General features: G+C 44.5%; 1 protein-coding gene across 3 annotated transcripts in view; it reads left to right on the plus strand.

The window, feature by feature from the left end:
* Positions 1–1,435: 1,435 nt before the first annotated feature.
* Positions 1,436–17,279, plus strand: part of smg1 (SMG1 nonsense mediated mRNA decay associated PI3K related kinase) — a 58,308-nt gene continuing 42,464 nt past the window's right edge. For all 3 annotated transcript variants that reach the window (XM_085351265.1, XM_085351266.1, XM_085351267.1), the window contains exons 1-14: positions 1,436–1,640; positions 3,703–3,851; positions 4,248–4,400; positions 4,842–4,978; positions 5,867–5,925; positions 7,624–7,837; positions 8,444–8,569; positions 8,673–8,745; positions 11,116–11,213; positions 11,823–11,996; positions 12,645–12,866; positions 13,302–13,403; positions 13,755–14,033; positions 15,509–15,639. In XM_085351265.1, the coding sequence (XP_085207391.1) occupies positions 1,564–1,640; positions 3,703–3,851; positions 4,248–4,400; positions 4,842–4,978; positions 5,867–5,925; positions 7,624–7,837; positions 8,444–8,569; positions 8,673–8,745; positions 11,116–11,213; positions 11,823–11,996; positions 12,645–12,866; positions 13,302–13,403; positions 13,755–14,033; positions 15,509–15,639 (1,994 nt within the window). In that variant the 5' untranslated portion in view covers positions 1,436–1,563. The remainder of the gene's footprint in view (positions 1,641–3,702; positions 3,852–4,247; positions 4,401–4,841; positions 4,979–5,866; positions 5,926–7,623; positions 7,838–8,443; positions 8,570–8,672; positions 8,746–11,115; positions 11,214–11,822; positions 11,997–12,644; positions 12,867–13,301; positions 13,404–13,754; positions 14,034–15,508; positions 15,640–17,279) is intronic.

A 17,279-nucleotide genomic window follows, 5' to 3' on the forward strand; every position in this document is an offset into this window, starting at 1 on the left:
CCAGCAGGAACATGTGCCCTTGTCCCTTTTTTGGGCTGTGCCTTGCCAGGCACCATGGACTAAGGCCCGGCCACCAGACGCTCGCCCTCGGGCACCCTCTCATGGGGCTTGGCTCCAGGGTGGGGCAACGGTACAAGGCGAATAGTGAGCTAATAACATTCGTTAGGGTTTTCTAGAATATTTACAAACAAAATCCATTTTTTTCAATTAAATTTTATTTATATATCACAAAATTACAACAACAATCACCTTAAGGTGCTTTGTACTGTAAGACGGATCTAGAGAAACTTTCTTCTGGTGGCATGGAAATCAAATGGGGTGGCAAAATCAAAGCCATTTCTTTACACGTATGCAGGCGTTTCTGCATATTCTGTAATATATATTATATATGGTTAAAATGCATCAAGTGCAGTAAGTATACACATGTTTGATATAAGCACGGTCTGTAACTTTATTATTGGTTTTAGCCCTATCAAAGTAAACATGTGAATTTTGATTTGATTTGAATAATAATGAATAAAATGTAATTTTAAAAAAATAGCTAGAAATGCATAAGAGAAATGGAACAAGCCAATCACAGGCTGTGGCAACCCAACAATTTTTGTTGTTACATTTCTATGGCAGTCCTTGTCACATTAGGGCAGTGGTTCTTAACCTGGGTTCGATCGAACCCTAGGGGTTCAGTGACTCAGTCTCAGGGGTTCGGCAGAGCCTCCGCCATGACGTGCATGGCTCATTTTGTGCACCAGTAAAAAAAATCACATTTTATTTTTCACTAAAGAGGGGTTCAGTGAATGTGCATATGAAGCTGGTGGGGTTCAGTACCTCCAACAAGGTTAAGAACCACTGCATTAGGGCATAGGTTATGACTCAGGGCTTGTAGAAGGGTTTATGGTTACAAAGTACCACCAGCAAGCACACAGAAGTACAAATTTTTGTCAGACATTTTTAAGGTTACTTTTTCGAGACTTTTATGCATAGTTATAGACCTTCTACTCTATTTATTTATTTATTTGCTGTTGTATTTTTACAGACATATTTAAGGCCTTTAAAGATGTTTGCAGTCATAGGGTTGCATCAGTTTTGCATCAGATTTTTTTGACAATAAAGATATTATTAGTAGTAGTAAATTCCTTTGCTTAGGATTATGGATACAGAAGAAACAGGAGAGATGTGTCACTTATATCATCGCTCAGCTTTGATCACAGTTTAAATAATACGCCAAATAGCCAAAGAATAAACATGTGGCGTAGACACAGATTCAAGTGTACGAGACTTTCTGCAAACGTATCCAATAATGTAATATTGTCATTTATTCAGGCAAATGAATTTGGTCCTAAGAATTTTGGGTAATTGTCTTAGAATCCGGATAGGTGGCGGTAATGCACGTTCTTTGGTTTGACAACTGCCAAAAAAACATAAAGAAGAAGGAGTGCCGTAAGCTAGCTGTAACAAGAAGTTGCTAACCTATTTGTGAGGTTTGATAAAGCATAATAGAGAAAAGTAACGTTGCGGAGAGATAAGTTACCGCTGACAGTAGGTCATGCAGCGCTCTAAAAGGTAATGAGCCGTAAAGCCACAGGGTCTCGGCTCAGCGGCGCCCACAAACTGCGGCCACACTGGAACGACTGGCAGTCCAGGTTGGTGCTCTGTGGGCCTACGGCTCGCTGTTGTGTTCAGCTGGGGCCACATGGAAGGGAAGCACTGTTTGTTTGTGCTTAAACGCTTAATACTAACAGACCGTAACTGCACTGTCTTGAAAACCATAAAACCATCTTGTTTACGCAGTATAGACTCACCCACGGTAAACGTAGGGCTTGCTTGTGACGAGCCTGTGTCGTGGACTGTCGCTGCTAACAAGCTAACGCTAATGGCTAATCAACTGTGAGGCTTTGGTACAAAAGCACGCCAGTTGAAAAAATAATACTGATCTTTTATGTATTTTACTGATGAGCGATATTTAAAATGAAACACATGGTAGCTCAAAGTGTTTGTGAGCTGTGGGTCTTCGCGCTGGCTACATATGGTTAGCTAATGGGAAAGACTACCCAAAGCAATGTTATCAACTCCTCAGATAACTTCCGGATACGTTTTTTACAGCTTCTTCACAGAGAGGTGTACGATGGTGTTGGTTTTTTAACCTGTTGGCGTTATAATAACTAACTGGGCAATGAGTAAAAGAGGAGATGTCATTGCTGGCTGTGAGCGTGGCAGCTGCCCGAAGGCCTCGCTTAGTTTTGAAATGCGGCTCACTGCAGCTTTCTGTAAGAGACGGGATCCATGTTTCCATACTCCCGTGTCGACCCAGGGTATTTTGGGTGTGTGTGAGACGTGTGAACAGCGTCAGGTGCCTGTTGTTGTAGTCACACGCTAAATGAAGACTGCAGACTGGGCTCAGCAGCAGGTTATTGCTCCTGTTTTAGTAGGGGTGGGGGTAGGCCTGATTTGCATCTGTTTGCAAAGAATTTCTAAACGATTAAAGTAGTATGACAACAAAAATGACAGTCTGTTCATCAGTTCTTTCTTGGGCATTAAACTAATCTAATGTTAGCCTTTCATTTCTGGCGTGGCTGTAGTTCAGGTAGACCAGGTCATCGCCTAACTGGGTGGTTGGTGGTTTCATCCCAGTTACTCCAGGTTGCATGCCAAATTAATCCTCGTGCAACATACTAACCACAAGTTGCTCTCTGATGCATTCATCGGAGTATCTGTGTGTGAATGAGGCATGCTGTATAAAGCACCTCGAGTGCTCCAGTAGAGTAAAACACTGTAATATAAGAACCAGTGCAGTTACCATGTAGGCCTTGTTACTGAGCAGCATTGCACCTCATGCACAGAATTGCCAGCTAAATAGTTTATTTTTACTTCCTGCTTTAGTGTGTTTTTATTTTGTTTGGTGTCTTGCTTCATTTGCCATCCTTAGTGACTTTTTCTGGTTAGTTGGCTAAGTGAGATTTAAATGTTGCTGTTAATGATTAAACGATGGCGTTTAAGCTGGCACTAATACTGCAAGCTTCAAGGCTTAGAGTCAACCAGTAATGTCGAAGCAACACTTCATGTTTTGTGAGAGGATGCAATAGCGAAATGATGAAGTTTGTGTTGATTATTTTTGTTTGTATTCTTTCTGATTAACAGTATGCCATGATGTGATGTAAGTATTATACCATGTGATTAATGCAGTTGTTCCCTCTGCTGTATTAAAAATGCAATAGACTGTTTACCCTTAAAGTTGCCCAATAAGTTGGAATATGCACCAAATGCTTTTCATGCAGTCCCTCGTGGTTTATCTTTACTTTACACCGACTCATCTGGAGACTAGTTTGATGTTTACCTGTACAGAGCACTCACCACCTGTGATTGGGCAGAGAGAAGGAGCACACAGTGTAAAAGCTGTACCCCTGCTTACAGATGGTGACATGTTTCTGTAGGTCATGCTTTAGCAATGATCGACTCCCAGACAAAAATAACTGCTGAGCAGTGGCACTTGCTTGAATCACTGAAGTACACCTGTAGCTCATACGCTCCAACCTGTGGTGTCATTACAGTTGAAAGTTTCATTAGTCACGCACTGAAACTTTCCAGTTGAACTGTGACATTCATTAGTATTAAACTGGTAGTAATGGGATGAGTTCAGAGTTAGATCAAGAGTCAGCTGTGACATTGGTGGTCTTTTTCTTTTGTCTGTGTTTGTTTTATCCGTAGAGTTAACAGTGTGTCATCCAGCCAGGACGAGGTGAAGTCTAGAGAGTTTGGTTCAGGACCACTGTACGACGTGTTGGCCTCCAGTTGCCCTGAACAGCCAGCAGTGCCCAGTAATGTCTATGCTGCTGCAGATACCCATCAGGAAGAGGGTGAGGCCTGTGGTTAAGCTGAAACTCTTACTTCTTACTTAGACTTTGGCTGAAAATAACCCAAAAAGGAAGCTTTTTGCCCCACTTTCAACATTTTCCAGTTTCAGGGTCAAAATTTCAAGTTAAACTCCCATCATTCATGTTAACTGCAGATTTTCATTTCTAGTCACTGACCCGTCTAAAGACAAACGAAGAAGCAAAGATGCAGATTTCTAATTAAAGTGAAATGTTGAAAAGAATGATTTATCTTCTGTCGTGAGCCTTCTGCAGGTCAGCTCCTCTTTGACTTGTTGGTTAAACCAAGTTGTAAAACAGGCTGTTTACATGGACAAACACACATTGTATTTGAATAGTGCAGCTTATGCATACTTGGCCTTTCTATGAAATGTCTCTTAGGTGGATATGAAGCTGGTCAAGGTGTCTGTGATACTACGTTTGATTGGAAGTCGCTGGGGCAAGAGCTGAGGCCAGATGACTTGACAACGGATTTGATTCCTTTTAAGCATGGAAACCGTGCTCTAGCTTCAAAGGACATGAGGAAATCGCAGGGTAAGTGGTGCAGCAAATGCATGCAGAAGCACACGTTCAACGCAGGTTCAAAGGAGTTGGCTTATAAAAATAAGCTCGCGTTGTGTTCAGATCGGGTTTGCCTGAGTCATTCACTGACAGTTGGAAAAAGGTAATGCCAGGTTTGGTTAACTGAAGTTTCCACTCTAACACAAGTGGAGAAATGGTATTAAGACTTAAATTTAGGTTTCCTTGCAGTTCCTACCCAGTTTTCATGGGAACACTAGGCTCTGACTAGCTAATTAACAGCTTGTGTCTAAAGAGCATGTTCCCAACATGTTTTCTGCAGTAGTTACATCTATATACTTCTGAAATGATGCTGAGGAACTCCAGCTGTGGTTGTAGTTTAGTTTTTTCTAATATACTGGTGTAGCTGCAGCGGGATCATGTGTGTTCACTCGGAGTGTCGGGATGTCGTTGCAGACAGAGGAATGGCTCACTCAGAGGAGTCTCGACTGGCCAACCTCCTGCGCCGAGTCTCCAGGGAAGATGATCGTGACCGGAGGCTGGCTACAATCAAACAGCTGAAGGAATTCATCAGCCATGGCGAGAGCAGAGGGGTCAGTCAGATTACTTTCCTGGTGTTTCAATCCGTGATAGCCAGCAACGTCACTATAGTCACACTCACAGGGTGCAGCAAACTGTATTGGAATACATTATACGATGTGTTTACATATTTACTTCTCCCAGCACACACTGTGAGGGTAAATGGACTGGTTCTTATAGAGCGCTTTTCTACTCTTCTGAGCACTCAAAGCGCTTTATACAACTTGTGCATTCACCCATTCGCAAAAGCACATTTTTCTAAGTGTTTTCTAGCTAACAGTCACACACATTCACACTCCGATGGATGCATCAGAGAGTAGTTTGGGGTTAGTATCTTGCCAAAGAATATTTGGCATGCAGACTAGGGGAAGCCAGGAATTGAACCACCAACCTTCCGATCAGTAGATCAGCAGTAACCTGCTCTACCGCCTGAGCTACAGCCACCCCAACTGACCAGCTACCTTATGACCGCTTGGACTGTTGATTTACCTAAAGGTCCTTCGTAGGCTCTAGTACTCATGTATTTATGAATACTTTGACCCTCGGGCCTGTAACTGTGTTAAGATAAAACCCTATCGTCTCAGTTTTCCTGGCTTTTCCTAAAATGGGCTTTTTCATTAAATACTGAATGTTGAGGTGTGTGAGAACAAAGGACAAAAACATTATGACTGCTTTTACCTGCAGCGCTGCAGGGGGCTTTAGTTTTAACGTAAAACAACTACTGGCATGCACTGAGTTGCCTAGCAACATGATTGTTTAGACATATTTTGATGTGAAGGCTGCTATAATATGAGCCTGAGCTAGCTAGATGTGACTGATACATAAAGGGGACTGTAGTTCGATAAACAGTGAGTAACTAGTGAGACTGTGTAATCCTAATGACTTCTGTCTTGTCTCCACAGACTCTGGTCAAACAATTGGACACCATCCTTAGCACTCTGAATGACATTTTAAATGAGAGGTAAGAGGATGCTGGGTGCGTGGGTTCATTGGCAGTACAGGAAGTTTCAATAACTCAGGGCTGTAGAAATAGAAAGGAGATTAAAATATTCACATAAACTCAGACTGTTGCTCAGTAGCGCTGCCACAAGCGACTAATCGGATCATCATCCATTGGGCGTAAAACGTACAGCTTGTTGCACCAGCAGCATCTGCTCTTCTATAACTATCATTAGCTTACAGCTGGAAGTGTTTAAGGTCTGTGCTAACTAACAATAAAGACAAGATGAGAGTTTATTAAACTTTCAATGTTAACCGTTTAATCAGCTGTGTGCAAACTGTAACTTTAATCTCAGCCAAACCGATTTACTCAGGAACAAATAAAACACTGAACAAAGCCAAACAACAACATTTTTAAGTTATCTGAGTGACTCATATATCATGTTTAACCTGAGTAGGGAAAGAACTCCGGGGGGTTTGAAAATGATGTGCCGGGAATCTCCTGTTTTCACCGGCTCTAGTGACCCTTGACCTCCCGGTCAGCTATCGAGCTAGTGGGTAACAGATGGCTCTGAAAACATCGGCGCACTTCTGAAAATATGTGGTGTCTTGATAAACTGAGCAGATATTAGAAGTTTACACAGCTACATTCTGAAAATATGTTAAATGTTCATTTTGCGACCCAGAAAGAATAATAAGAGTAATATTAAAACTAAGTAGCTGCCGCCATTGTTGGGAACTGGAATTAGCTGGGCCGCGCTATGAATTCTGGGATATGGTGGGCCACGCTGTGACTTAATCGGCTTACAAATGCGGTCTCCAAAGGATGCGGCCCCCGAATTTGGACACAGCTGTGGTACCGGGGACTGCTGCTGCTGCTGCTTCTTCTTCTTCTTTGGTGTTTAACGGCAGCTGGCATCCTTGCAGATGCATTGCTGCCATCTTAAATCCTACTATTTATTCCTAACATGGAAAAATCGGACACGGAGCAGCGAACCGTACTGTGCTAACCGGTCCCCACCAAAGTTTGCATTAATCATTAGGACTCCGGCTGTGCTCTCTGCGCATTCAATCTAAAGTCAGCTGCTGGTGCTTGTTCTTTTTTCTACTGTTTAATAGAAATTATTACAGAAGTTTGTTTCAAATATTTGTCAGGTTACAACCTTTTTCCAAAATGAATTACATTCAGTTTTCACCTCTATATTCAATGAAATGGTCCATAATGACGAAGGTTATATTTGAGGTTGTTATTTTGTTGCCATGACCCTCAAAATGTAGCTCAGGTGCTTCTTGTTTCCACTGATCATCTGTCACATCATTCTTCAACTCTGTTGGAGTTCATCTGAGGTGAATTCAGTTGATTGAACATGATGTGGAAAAGTGCACACTTGTCTATATAAGGTCGCATATTTGACAGTGTCGGGGCACAAACCCAGCCATGAAGTCCAGGGAGTGCTCTGTAGACCTCTGAGGTAGGAGTGTATAGATCTGAGGACGTCTCTGCATCACTGAAGGTCCTAAGGAGCACAGTGGCCTCCATCATCCATATGTGGAACAAGTTTGGAACCACCAGGACTCTTCCTAGAGCTTCCTGCGTGGCGAGTCTGAGCGATCAGGGTTGAAGAGTCATGGCTGTGCACCGACGCTGTCCATCCAAGCCGATCGAAATAATAGTCAGGCCGCTCTAAAGTTGTTTTTTTTCCTGTGTTGATGTTTTTAGCAGTAAGATGCTGTGGGAGCTGCGTCAGGATGCTGCAGCCTGCCTTGGTATCCTGTGCACCGTACTCAGCTATGAGGCAGAGCGCATCTTCAAGTGGCTCTTTGTCAAGTTCAATTCAAGCAGTCGTGATGAGGTGAAGCTGTTGTACCTGGTGGCAGCACAGCGCGCTTTGGAGGCTGCTGGGGAGAGGAAGGCCTTTTCTCACATTATGCAGGTAAAGACACGGCCTGATGCTTTTCACGAGTACAACTCTATCTGTCCGGTTCATTTTGACCTGTCTCTGCATCAGCACCATGCAGCTATTCACTGTTACAGCTTCAGGCTACAGATACCCAGGGCCAGTTAGCCTGCATTTATACTACTGATGATGATGATGTAAGATGTAGGTGTATGTTACATGCCTGTGTACACTAGTGCTGGAACAGCAGAGGGAGTGCAAGTCTTGCAGAGAGAGTGTTGTTCAGGCTTATTGATAGTAATCTGTTAAACTATTCACAGCACCTGCACTGAAATTCACACCATGCATAAGGTTGGTTGCTGTTAGCCAGTGCCGTGGCAGTGGGTATTGCTTTCAGTCAGTTTGAATTAAGAGCTGCAGTTTAGTTTGACAGTAGCTACAGTAACAATCTTCAAAGAGCCGTGCAGTGTTGTTGCATAGTAAACACACGTTCTATCAGGGATGTTTATCATATTTTGGTCAATTTTTAACCAGTTGCCATATCATACTTTCACATCACATAGACGTGTATAGCAATGTTATTGCAGACGATGCAAAGCCCTGCAGAGATGTACTGTAGATGGGGCCTGCTGTGTGTTTCAGATGGTGATGAGCAATCTGCAGTCCATCCTTGAAAACGTGGACACTCCAGAGCTGCTTTGTCAAAGTGTCAAATGTATTCTTCAGGTGGCACACTGCTACCCACATGTCTTCAGCACCAACTTCAGGGTGAGTATTGTTCCATGGCTGAGACCAACAGGTGCACTGTGTTCAGATCACAGCATCTCTGATCTTTCCAGCCACTGTCCTGATGTCTTCTGCTGTCTCACAGGACACTGTGGACATCCTGGTGGGTTGGCACATTGACCACACACAGAAGCAGGCACTCACCCAGCAAGTCTCAGGTCAGTAAGCGCATGTTAGCGGGCAGTACTTCTGCAGCTGTTTGACATCAGCAGGCTTATTTATAACCCAGTGGGAAGGACGAGCATTGAAAAGGTTCATGAGAAAACGGGAGCAACATGTCCACACATTTCCCTGCCACCACTGGGATTCCTCCTGCCTCACACCCTGAAACACCGAGCAGTGGTTTCTACCCCCTTTGTACCTCTAGTATAGATTCTATTGCAGCTGTTTAAATGTACGGACCAAGCGTGCTACTTGGCCAGTACCCTGGATTAAAAGAAGAAGGCAAACATTCAGAGACCAGAAATGACAGCCTTAATGTTTGCGTTCATGGACACATTAAGAAGGAAAGCTACTCCCAGTGCTGTGTGATACTGTACATACAGGGCCAGTGTCACTGATACTAATCCTGAGCTTATGCAGAGGAGAGCTGTGTGTTTTCATTTGCAAAGTGAGTGCATCGTTAGTACTCAGGAGTTCATTGTCATTTCGTATTTACCCAGCCTGAGACCAAGTACTGTTTCTCAGCAGCCGCAGTGCAGCAAACAGTACAGTTTAAACAGACTGTAATGAATCGCAACAATAGTTACGGATAAATAACATAACATTAAGTTCTATGTGCACATAACAAAAATGACTGTTAACACAGAAGGATCATTATATTCAGATTTAGATTTTTTTTCTGCTACTTCCAGGAAAATGTTTTCTTTTCTCTCTTTTAATGAATTATGTCAAATAAAATAAGATGTATACACAATCTGAACTAATTTATGAGAAATGTACCTTTACTCTGTCTTCATGGAAGGCTCGAGGTTAATTGTCTTCATGTCAGGTTTTCCAAGTGAAGGTTTCAGTGGTGATCACAGAAACAGCGCTGCTGTGTCTTTTACTGAACTCAGCTGTGGGGGCTTGATGTTGCTCCTAAACATGTTTGCATTGCAGCTCTGCTTTTAGTTGCAAATGTGGGTGAAACACATTTACAGTGTTTAACACAGCAGCATGCTATGGTGCTGCGTTAAATGATCAGAAGTTGTAGAGACTGTCTTTATAATTGAATTATTCAAAGCACTCGATGAGTGCAGACCTGTTCTGCTGCTGACTCACGGCTCCATCAGCAGTAACATCAAAGCATTCAGCAAAGCTCTCCAACCTTACAAATGGATGTTAAGAAACTTATAAAAATATATTTGAATAAAAGAGATTTGTTATTGGCACACCTGTGAGATAAAACAAGGTCCCCCAGTCCTGCTGCTGCCGCTGGAGGAATATCACGAGTGACATTTAGACTTGGATTATTATAATAGTGTTTTAATACACATCAGTGGGAAAACACTACGGCTACGTTCACTCTGCAGGTCTTGATGCTCAACTCCGATTTTTTTATCAAATCTGATTTTTTTTTGTCTGCTCGTTCACACTACAAATAAAATGCGACAGCAAACGCGCTCTAGTGTGAACGCTCAAAGCGGCCGCATGCACAAAAGAAGACGTCACACACAACGCGCTCTGTTTACACCCAGAACAAACTATTGTTTGACTGATGGCCCTTAATATAAAGACTTCGGACTTTACGTTTCCCAATTTTGCTTTAAGTTATAAAGTTATTTTGTTTTTTACATAATAATGTAAATAACCTAATAACGATCATTATTGCTGTTTTAGAGGAGCGCTGCTTCAAAGGATAGCTGCAGGTTTCTGTCAGAATCTGCAGATTATACAGTACAAATAAAATGTTCACGTTTCTCCAACGCTCTCTTCCCAGCAGTTTCACTGGACGGACAGGAAGCGTTCGCGATGTCTTCTCCGGCGCTGATAATTGGCGTCTGTCTTGTGTCGGTGACGTAAAAGACGGATTTAATGCGACATGACCATCAAACAGCAGTCGCTTTCTAAAACATCAGATATGTATCGGATTCAGCACCACATACGAAAGTGACCCAGGTCGGATTTTAAAATATCGGATTTGTGCCGTTCACACTGTCACCATGATGGGATAGATGGTCGCACAGGGTCAGAAAAGTCGGATTTGATGCGCTTTCGCCTGCAGTGTGAACGCAGCCTTAGACTTGTGCAAAATGCAGCAGCCACACGCCCTGTCTCTCCAGCCCTCATGAGTTTACACGGTCTGTCCTTCATGGCCCAGAGTAGCATTAAACTCTACAGTTTGTTCTTTTTATTCATTTTTTATGAATAAAACTGTTAAAGATGTACATGCTGTATATTCTTTGGGCTTGGAAAGTTCTCAGTGATTCTCCCGGCACGTTTTGAAGGAGCGGTGGGTCATGTGTTTGGATGGGTGGGTTGATGTGTAAACACAAATCCAGTTCAGCTCGTTTACCTGCAGCTCTGCTCTCCCTGTCTGTGCTTAGGCTGGTTACAGAGCCTGGAGCAGTTTTGGGTGGCCGACCTGACCTTCTCCACCACATTGCTGGGACAGTTCTTGGAGGATATGGAAGCATATGCCGAGGTGACGTCACCGAGCCTCTCAGCCAGTTATACTTATTTAGAAGGTGCAGTGACGAGAAGCAGCCAGGTACCTGCAGTACTGAGTTTAACCCGGCCCGTGTCCCAGGTGGTCTCTGTGTCACCTGTGAGCTGCTTCCAGAACTGGTTTGCTTTGTTAGATCCCTCCCTGGGAGTTCGGTCTGACCACTTGTACTTGAATGATGTATGTTAGGTCTTCAGCCGTGCTCAGTACTGGCAAGTATGGTAAAGAGTGAGCACAAGTACTGTTGGAAAAAGCCCAAACCTCTGTGGTGAATGAGCCATGTTGAAGCTCAGACCCCGGGGAAAGGACTCGCTGCGGTGCTGACCTGACGGGCGGTCTGCTGTAGATCAGCTAAATTTAAGTCTCTAGACTTCACTGCACCTTATACTGTTCAGTAGGCTTTATTTAAATGTGCAACAAACTGGAACCAGTGTGTTTGGGTCCAGTTTATGCTCAGACTGGAAACCCTCAAAGATCCTTGATGGTATTAAATTGGATTCTCTTACCAGATAATAAAAATTAAATGATGCCCCATAGAGCTAATGGCTATGTTTGTCTCGTGCTTGGCTGACTCTTTGCTCTCTTTAGGATCTGAGCCACGTGGTCTCAGGAGAGGTGCTCGATGAAGATATCCCCCCTCCCTCAGTGTCGTTGCCCAAGTTGGCAGCCCTGCTGAGAGTTTTCAGCACAGTGGTCCGCAGCATCGGAGAGCGATTCAGCCCGTTCAGAGGACCTCCTATTACTGAAGTCTACGTGACAGACGTAAGAGCTGCACCTCTGACAACCAAACAGGAGATCTGGAGAGCACTCACTGACAAATGTGGATCGCAGTTTGGAAATAACTTACTGTTAAAATGCATTGAGAACATTGTGCTGTTGGTAAAAGGAGCACATCTTCCAGGTTTCCTTTGATGAAGTACTTAAATACACGCTATATTTACCACAGTGCCTTATTTTCCAGTAGTATTTAGTTTGTTCTAAGAAAGCCTGAGGAGCAGCTGGTCAATAAGACGTTCCTCTGAAGTGTGCACACAACGTGCTGTGGTAGTTGGATAATGACAGGTTGGACACAGATATTGATTTTAGCCACAACAAGCAGAACATCAGAATTTAGTGCACCTTCTTTTTACATAACTCGGAGTAACTGAGCCTCGTGGACATTTAGGCTCATTCTTTTTTTTCTGCACATTGAACTTTTCTCACGTGTGAATTTGATCGTTAAAAGAAAGATGCAGATTTGTAGCAAGGCAGTCAGCGTATACAGGATAAGCCAAATATTTCTTTACACTTCAAATCGGTTACAAAACGTTTCTGTGGTCTCTAATACGTTTTATTATTACAATCTGTGAAGTTCGCAGTCTGGGCTTCATCACTTTAGTCACTGTTCTCTGTTTCCTGATCTTTCCAAAGGTTCTTAACCGGGTTCTGGCCTGTGTGACTGTGGCAAAGCAGGTGCAGTTCTCTGAGGCCGTTCTCACTGCAGGGAATGAGTGTGTGGGTGTGCTGCTGGCCAGTGTAGAGCCCTGTGGGCAGCTGATGGATGCTGTCCTTGCCTACGGTCTAGACCAGCTAGATTGCTGCCAGGCCTGTGGCCCAGACTACAACCTGGCAGTGCTCAATCTCCTCACTCTGGTACAGTCACCTAACGGGTTTTATATGTACTCATAGAATAAGATGTGTTCATTTGTATGCTCACAGCCTGACTGACAAAGTCTACACTGATGCTGTAGTTTGACCTGTTATGATTATAATTGAGCTGATGGCAGCTTTCTTACAGTCTGTGTTGCAGATACCAGTTTTTGTCCTTTTCTGCACTAAACATTGTGATTTCCTGTAACAGCCCCCTGTCTCCACCCCCACACATTCTTAGTCCCTACCGTGCCCCCTCCCCTCTGTGGCAGTTACCAGTCTGGCTGTCGAGTGCTGTAAATTGTCCAATTCTGATAAACCTTTGATTAAAGTTAAATCTGGGACTGCTACAACTTGTGGAAAATTCTGTGACGGTCTAAACAATTAGCAAGCCTGACTTTGACGTTGTGTGAGGAATTTTTTAATGTTGCCTTTCAGATTGTAGACCAGGTCAACACCAAGCTGCCCGTGTCCTTTGTAGAGAAGCTGTTGGCACCAGACTCCCAGCTGCTGAAGCTTCGCTTTCATCAAGAGAAAGAGGTTTGGCTTCACTCAGTGTTCCTGTACCACCTTAATGGGCTTGGCATATATTTTACACATCTAATACACCGGCGGCTCAATCCAAGGCCGCTCCAGTCTGCATACCAAATATCCTCGGGCAACGTACTGAACCCAAGTGGCTCGCTAATGCAAAAGGCCTTCACCTTAGAAACAAGCTAAGATTCTACCAAGAAAAACATGTTGCATATATATCAGAGCAGGAACATGCATGAAGGTCAGTTATATAGACTCAGTGTGTTCTTGGCTCATTCGTAGGTTGGGTGAGTGAAAATAATTTGAAGATTTTCTGTGTTGATGAGTGTAATCCCTGTCCATGTGCTCCCTGCACAGGTCATGTCAGCTGTCCACGGTGTGTACCAGGCGCTGCTGAGCCTGAAAAACATCCCAACACTGGAGGCAGCTTATAAAATGGTGTTGGGCGAGATGGCGTGTGGTCTCAACAGCTTGATGGAGACTTTGGGTCCCCTGGAACCAGGGACCCTCTGCCCTAATATCCAGCACCCTGCTTTTGCTCCCCTCACCCTACCGCCAGAAAAAGCCCAGTTCACCATCATCTTCAACCTCAGCACCTTTACCACCATTGGCAACACCAAGAATTCTCTGATTGGGGTGAGCCGTTGTCTATTGTTAAACATCACAGTAGCACTGTAATAATGTCGCAGTACTTCCTTTGGTGTGACTGGTGGGGTAAAAGGTTCATATTAACTTTACACTCATTAATACATCTAAAGATATGTTCCTGTAACGCATTTTGGGACATGCGTCATTGCTGGGTTCATCACTCAGTGTCTGCATGACAGCCATGCTGATATTCCTCACAGTTTCATTCTGTCACACTCACAAAGTTAACACAGTGTGTCACAGTAGGGCAGCACGGTGGTCAGCACTGTTGCCGCACAGCAAGAAGGTCCTGAGTTCAATTCCACCATCGAGTTTTCTGTGTGGAGTTTGCATGTTCTCCCCGTGTTTGCGTGGGTTCCCTCCGGGTACTCCGGCTTCCTCCCACAGTCCAAAGACATGCAGTTTGTGGGGATAGGTTCATTGATTAATCCAAATTGCCCAAAGGTGTGAATGTGAGTGTGAATGGTTGTCTGTCTGTGTTGGCCCTGCGACAGCCTGGCGACCTGTCAGGGTGTACCCCGCCTCTCGCCCTATGACAGCTGGGATAGGCTCCAGCGCCCCCCGCACCCTGAAAAGGAGAAGCGGATGGATGGATGATGTCACAGTACTGCAGATAGGAGGCCAACAATGTATTTTTGCCTGTCTGTCAGAGTTGTTCTCTTAAGGCCAAAAAATGCCCAAAAGATTTACTTTCCCCAGTGGACCATTATAGCAAATCCAATAATGGACCACTTGATAGTCATATTTTATTTCTTTAGTTTATTAGTGTTTTTATTTTGAGTTATCAAAATCCTAACGGACTAGACCGCGGATGGAAAAGAAGAAAGAAGAGAAAGTGGGCAAAAAGTTAAACAGAAGGGGAGAGAGAAAGATGGGGAGGAGGAAACAACGGTGAGAATCTGCGTCAATACCTGCTGACGGAAAGAAACAGTGAAACCACAGCAACAACCAATATATGCATAAATAACAGCCCTGCCCCCAGGACACGAAGCAGGCATGGAGGACACCCGGGCCCCAGAGGCCCCCCAGAGCACGAGAGCCCCAGGAGGACCACAGCAGGGACGAGGAGCCTGAGATGTTGTAAGATAGGTGGAGTGTAGCACCTGGCCTGCATGCATTCCCACCCTCAGGCACACATACATACAAATACACTCACACTCACACAACATGGAGACACACAGGAATGCACACAGTACACAATCACACTCCCCACACACACACTGTACTTCAGAATCGAAGCACCAACAACCCCAGAGGGGCTTGGTTTACCACGACTACTTTATTCTTCCTCAGCCAATCAGCAGCGCTCGTGCAATTGTTTCACGTTTTTAAGATTTCACCTCTTCAAATGTATGACCCAGCACTTCGATGTGACAATGTTTGCACCGCCACAAGATTCAGTCCATGGTCTGTGTCCGCATCTTCTTTTGGTTCATTAGTGGTTTTCTGTGTGTTCTATCTAGATGTGGGCCTTGTCGCCGACAGTCTTTGCTCTTCTAAGTCACAATCTGATGCTGGTCCACTCTGAGTTGGCTGTCTACTACCCTGCTATCCAGTACACCGTACTCTACTCCCTGTACTCTCACTGCACCAGGTAATACACCCACATGTACTGTGAACAGAATCACTGCTGTCCACTGCAGCATTCTCAGTTATGCAGACATGCACTACAAAAGGGACGGGCCACCCCTCTTAATCTTTTTATTCAGGTGTTTTCAGTCCACTTGCAACAGGTGTATAAACCAAGCAGACATGCGGTGTGCCTTTGTGCACACTTGTGAAAGAACAGGCCATCTTTTCCTCAGGCTAGGTGCTGTAACAGATGCCACCGTTACAAGTCCTTTTACCAAAATCCTTCCCTTCTAGATCTTCCACCACCAACTGTAACTGCTGTTATTATGAGTAGAAGCAGTTGTTTTGCTGATTGCTGCTCACCGTCATAGTAATGCTGAATTAGAGCCGTTATCCTGAAGAATCCTGAAGCTCCCTTTCAGTCGATTCACTCAGTACAACACACGAGTGTGAGATATCACGCCCCCACGTGTCCTGGCTGAAGGAAGCTTTGTTCATGCCTTTAAGACCCACCTGCACATATACCCCCGTCATCACAGTCACCCTCAGTTCTTACACCTCACTGAGTCGGGCTGCTCCTAGTTAGGTTGGCTTAACTGTCCGTGTTGGTGTTAGCCTCCACCGTGCAGTTAGTGCTGCCTGCACTGTCCACCCTGTCCTCAGAGGTTCAGTTTCTCTTTGCACGACAGCAAATGCTACGATGTCTGCCCATCTGCCTGGGGATTGTCCACACTAGGACAACACTGACGGAGCCCGAAGCCTGTGCGTTTTGTCTGCAGCTCCGGTACTCGACCCTGGAAAGACGGGGGCCCCAGCTTTGTCCTAGTCCGAACACAAGGAGTGTCTGGTTGATGCCCCTGCATTTAGCTGGGCTGACCACATGGAATATGTTGATGGGTTAGCTGAAGATGAGCTGGAACCAGGCAGGAACGCTAACGGTCACAGATGATGCTGTGTTGGGCATCGGCTTGGACATTCATGGTTTTTCGGATGATGAGCAGGAGAGCCCGCGTCGGCCCAGTGTGCTGCTCCGCTGACGACCACGATGACAGCTCTTTGTTTCCCTCCTCAACGCGGTCAGAATTGTCACGGATTACATCCGTCGTGCGTCCTGCTGTGCCGCACTCTCCCTGGGCAGAGGGATGGTGCAGAGGCACCCGAGCAGTTACAGATATACCTGTTCATTAGAATATCCCCTTGGTTGTTCTAGTGTTAAGTCTTCTGGAGGAGGAGTAAAATGCCCCCAGAAACCACTGACTTGTCTGTCTGAAAAGGGACGATCATTTCGTTTCGTAGCTCTCTGCATCGTCTGAACGATGTGGCTGTTCTAAAAAATTGTTGCTACAGAAGAATGCCATTTGAGAAAATCCAAGCTTCGTTATTACCAGTGTATGTATCCTACTGAGAGGGCGCACAGAAAAAGAAACCAAAGGAAAAAATCTGCAAACGCCTCTGACTCTGCTTTTATTTTGCTTCTTCAAACTAATTAGAAACCTCGCTGGATTTGAACTCTGCTCACCTTCTTAGTACAAGTGTCTCCTTGTGCATCTCTGGATTCTTCCAGTGCTGCTGTGTAGTTTCATCATGGACGTAAATACTATCCAGACATGAACTCAATGAAGTGGCCTGGCCCTCAGTTTGTTTGTTTTTTGCTGTGTGGGA

This window comes from Diplotaxodon limnothrissa, linkage group LG4 (assembly GCF_057381915.1).
Source record: "Diplotaxodon limnothrissa isolate DT_005_m linkage group LG4, D_limnothrissa_male_GT1.1, whole genome shotgun sequence".
Lineage (NCBI taxonomy): Eukaryota > Metazoa > Chordata > Actinopteri > Cichliformes > Cichlidae > Diplotaxodon > Diplotaxodon limnothrissa.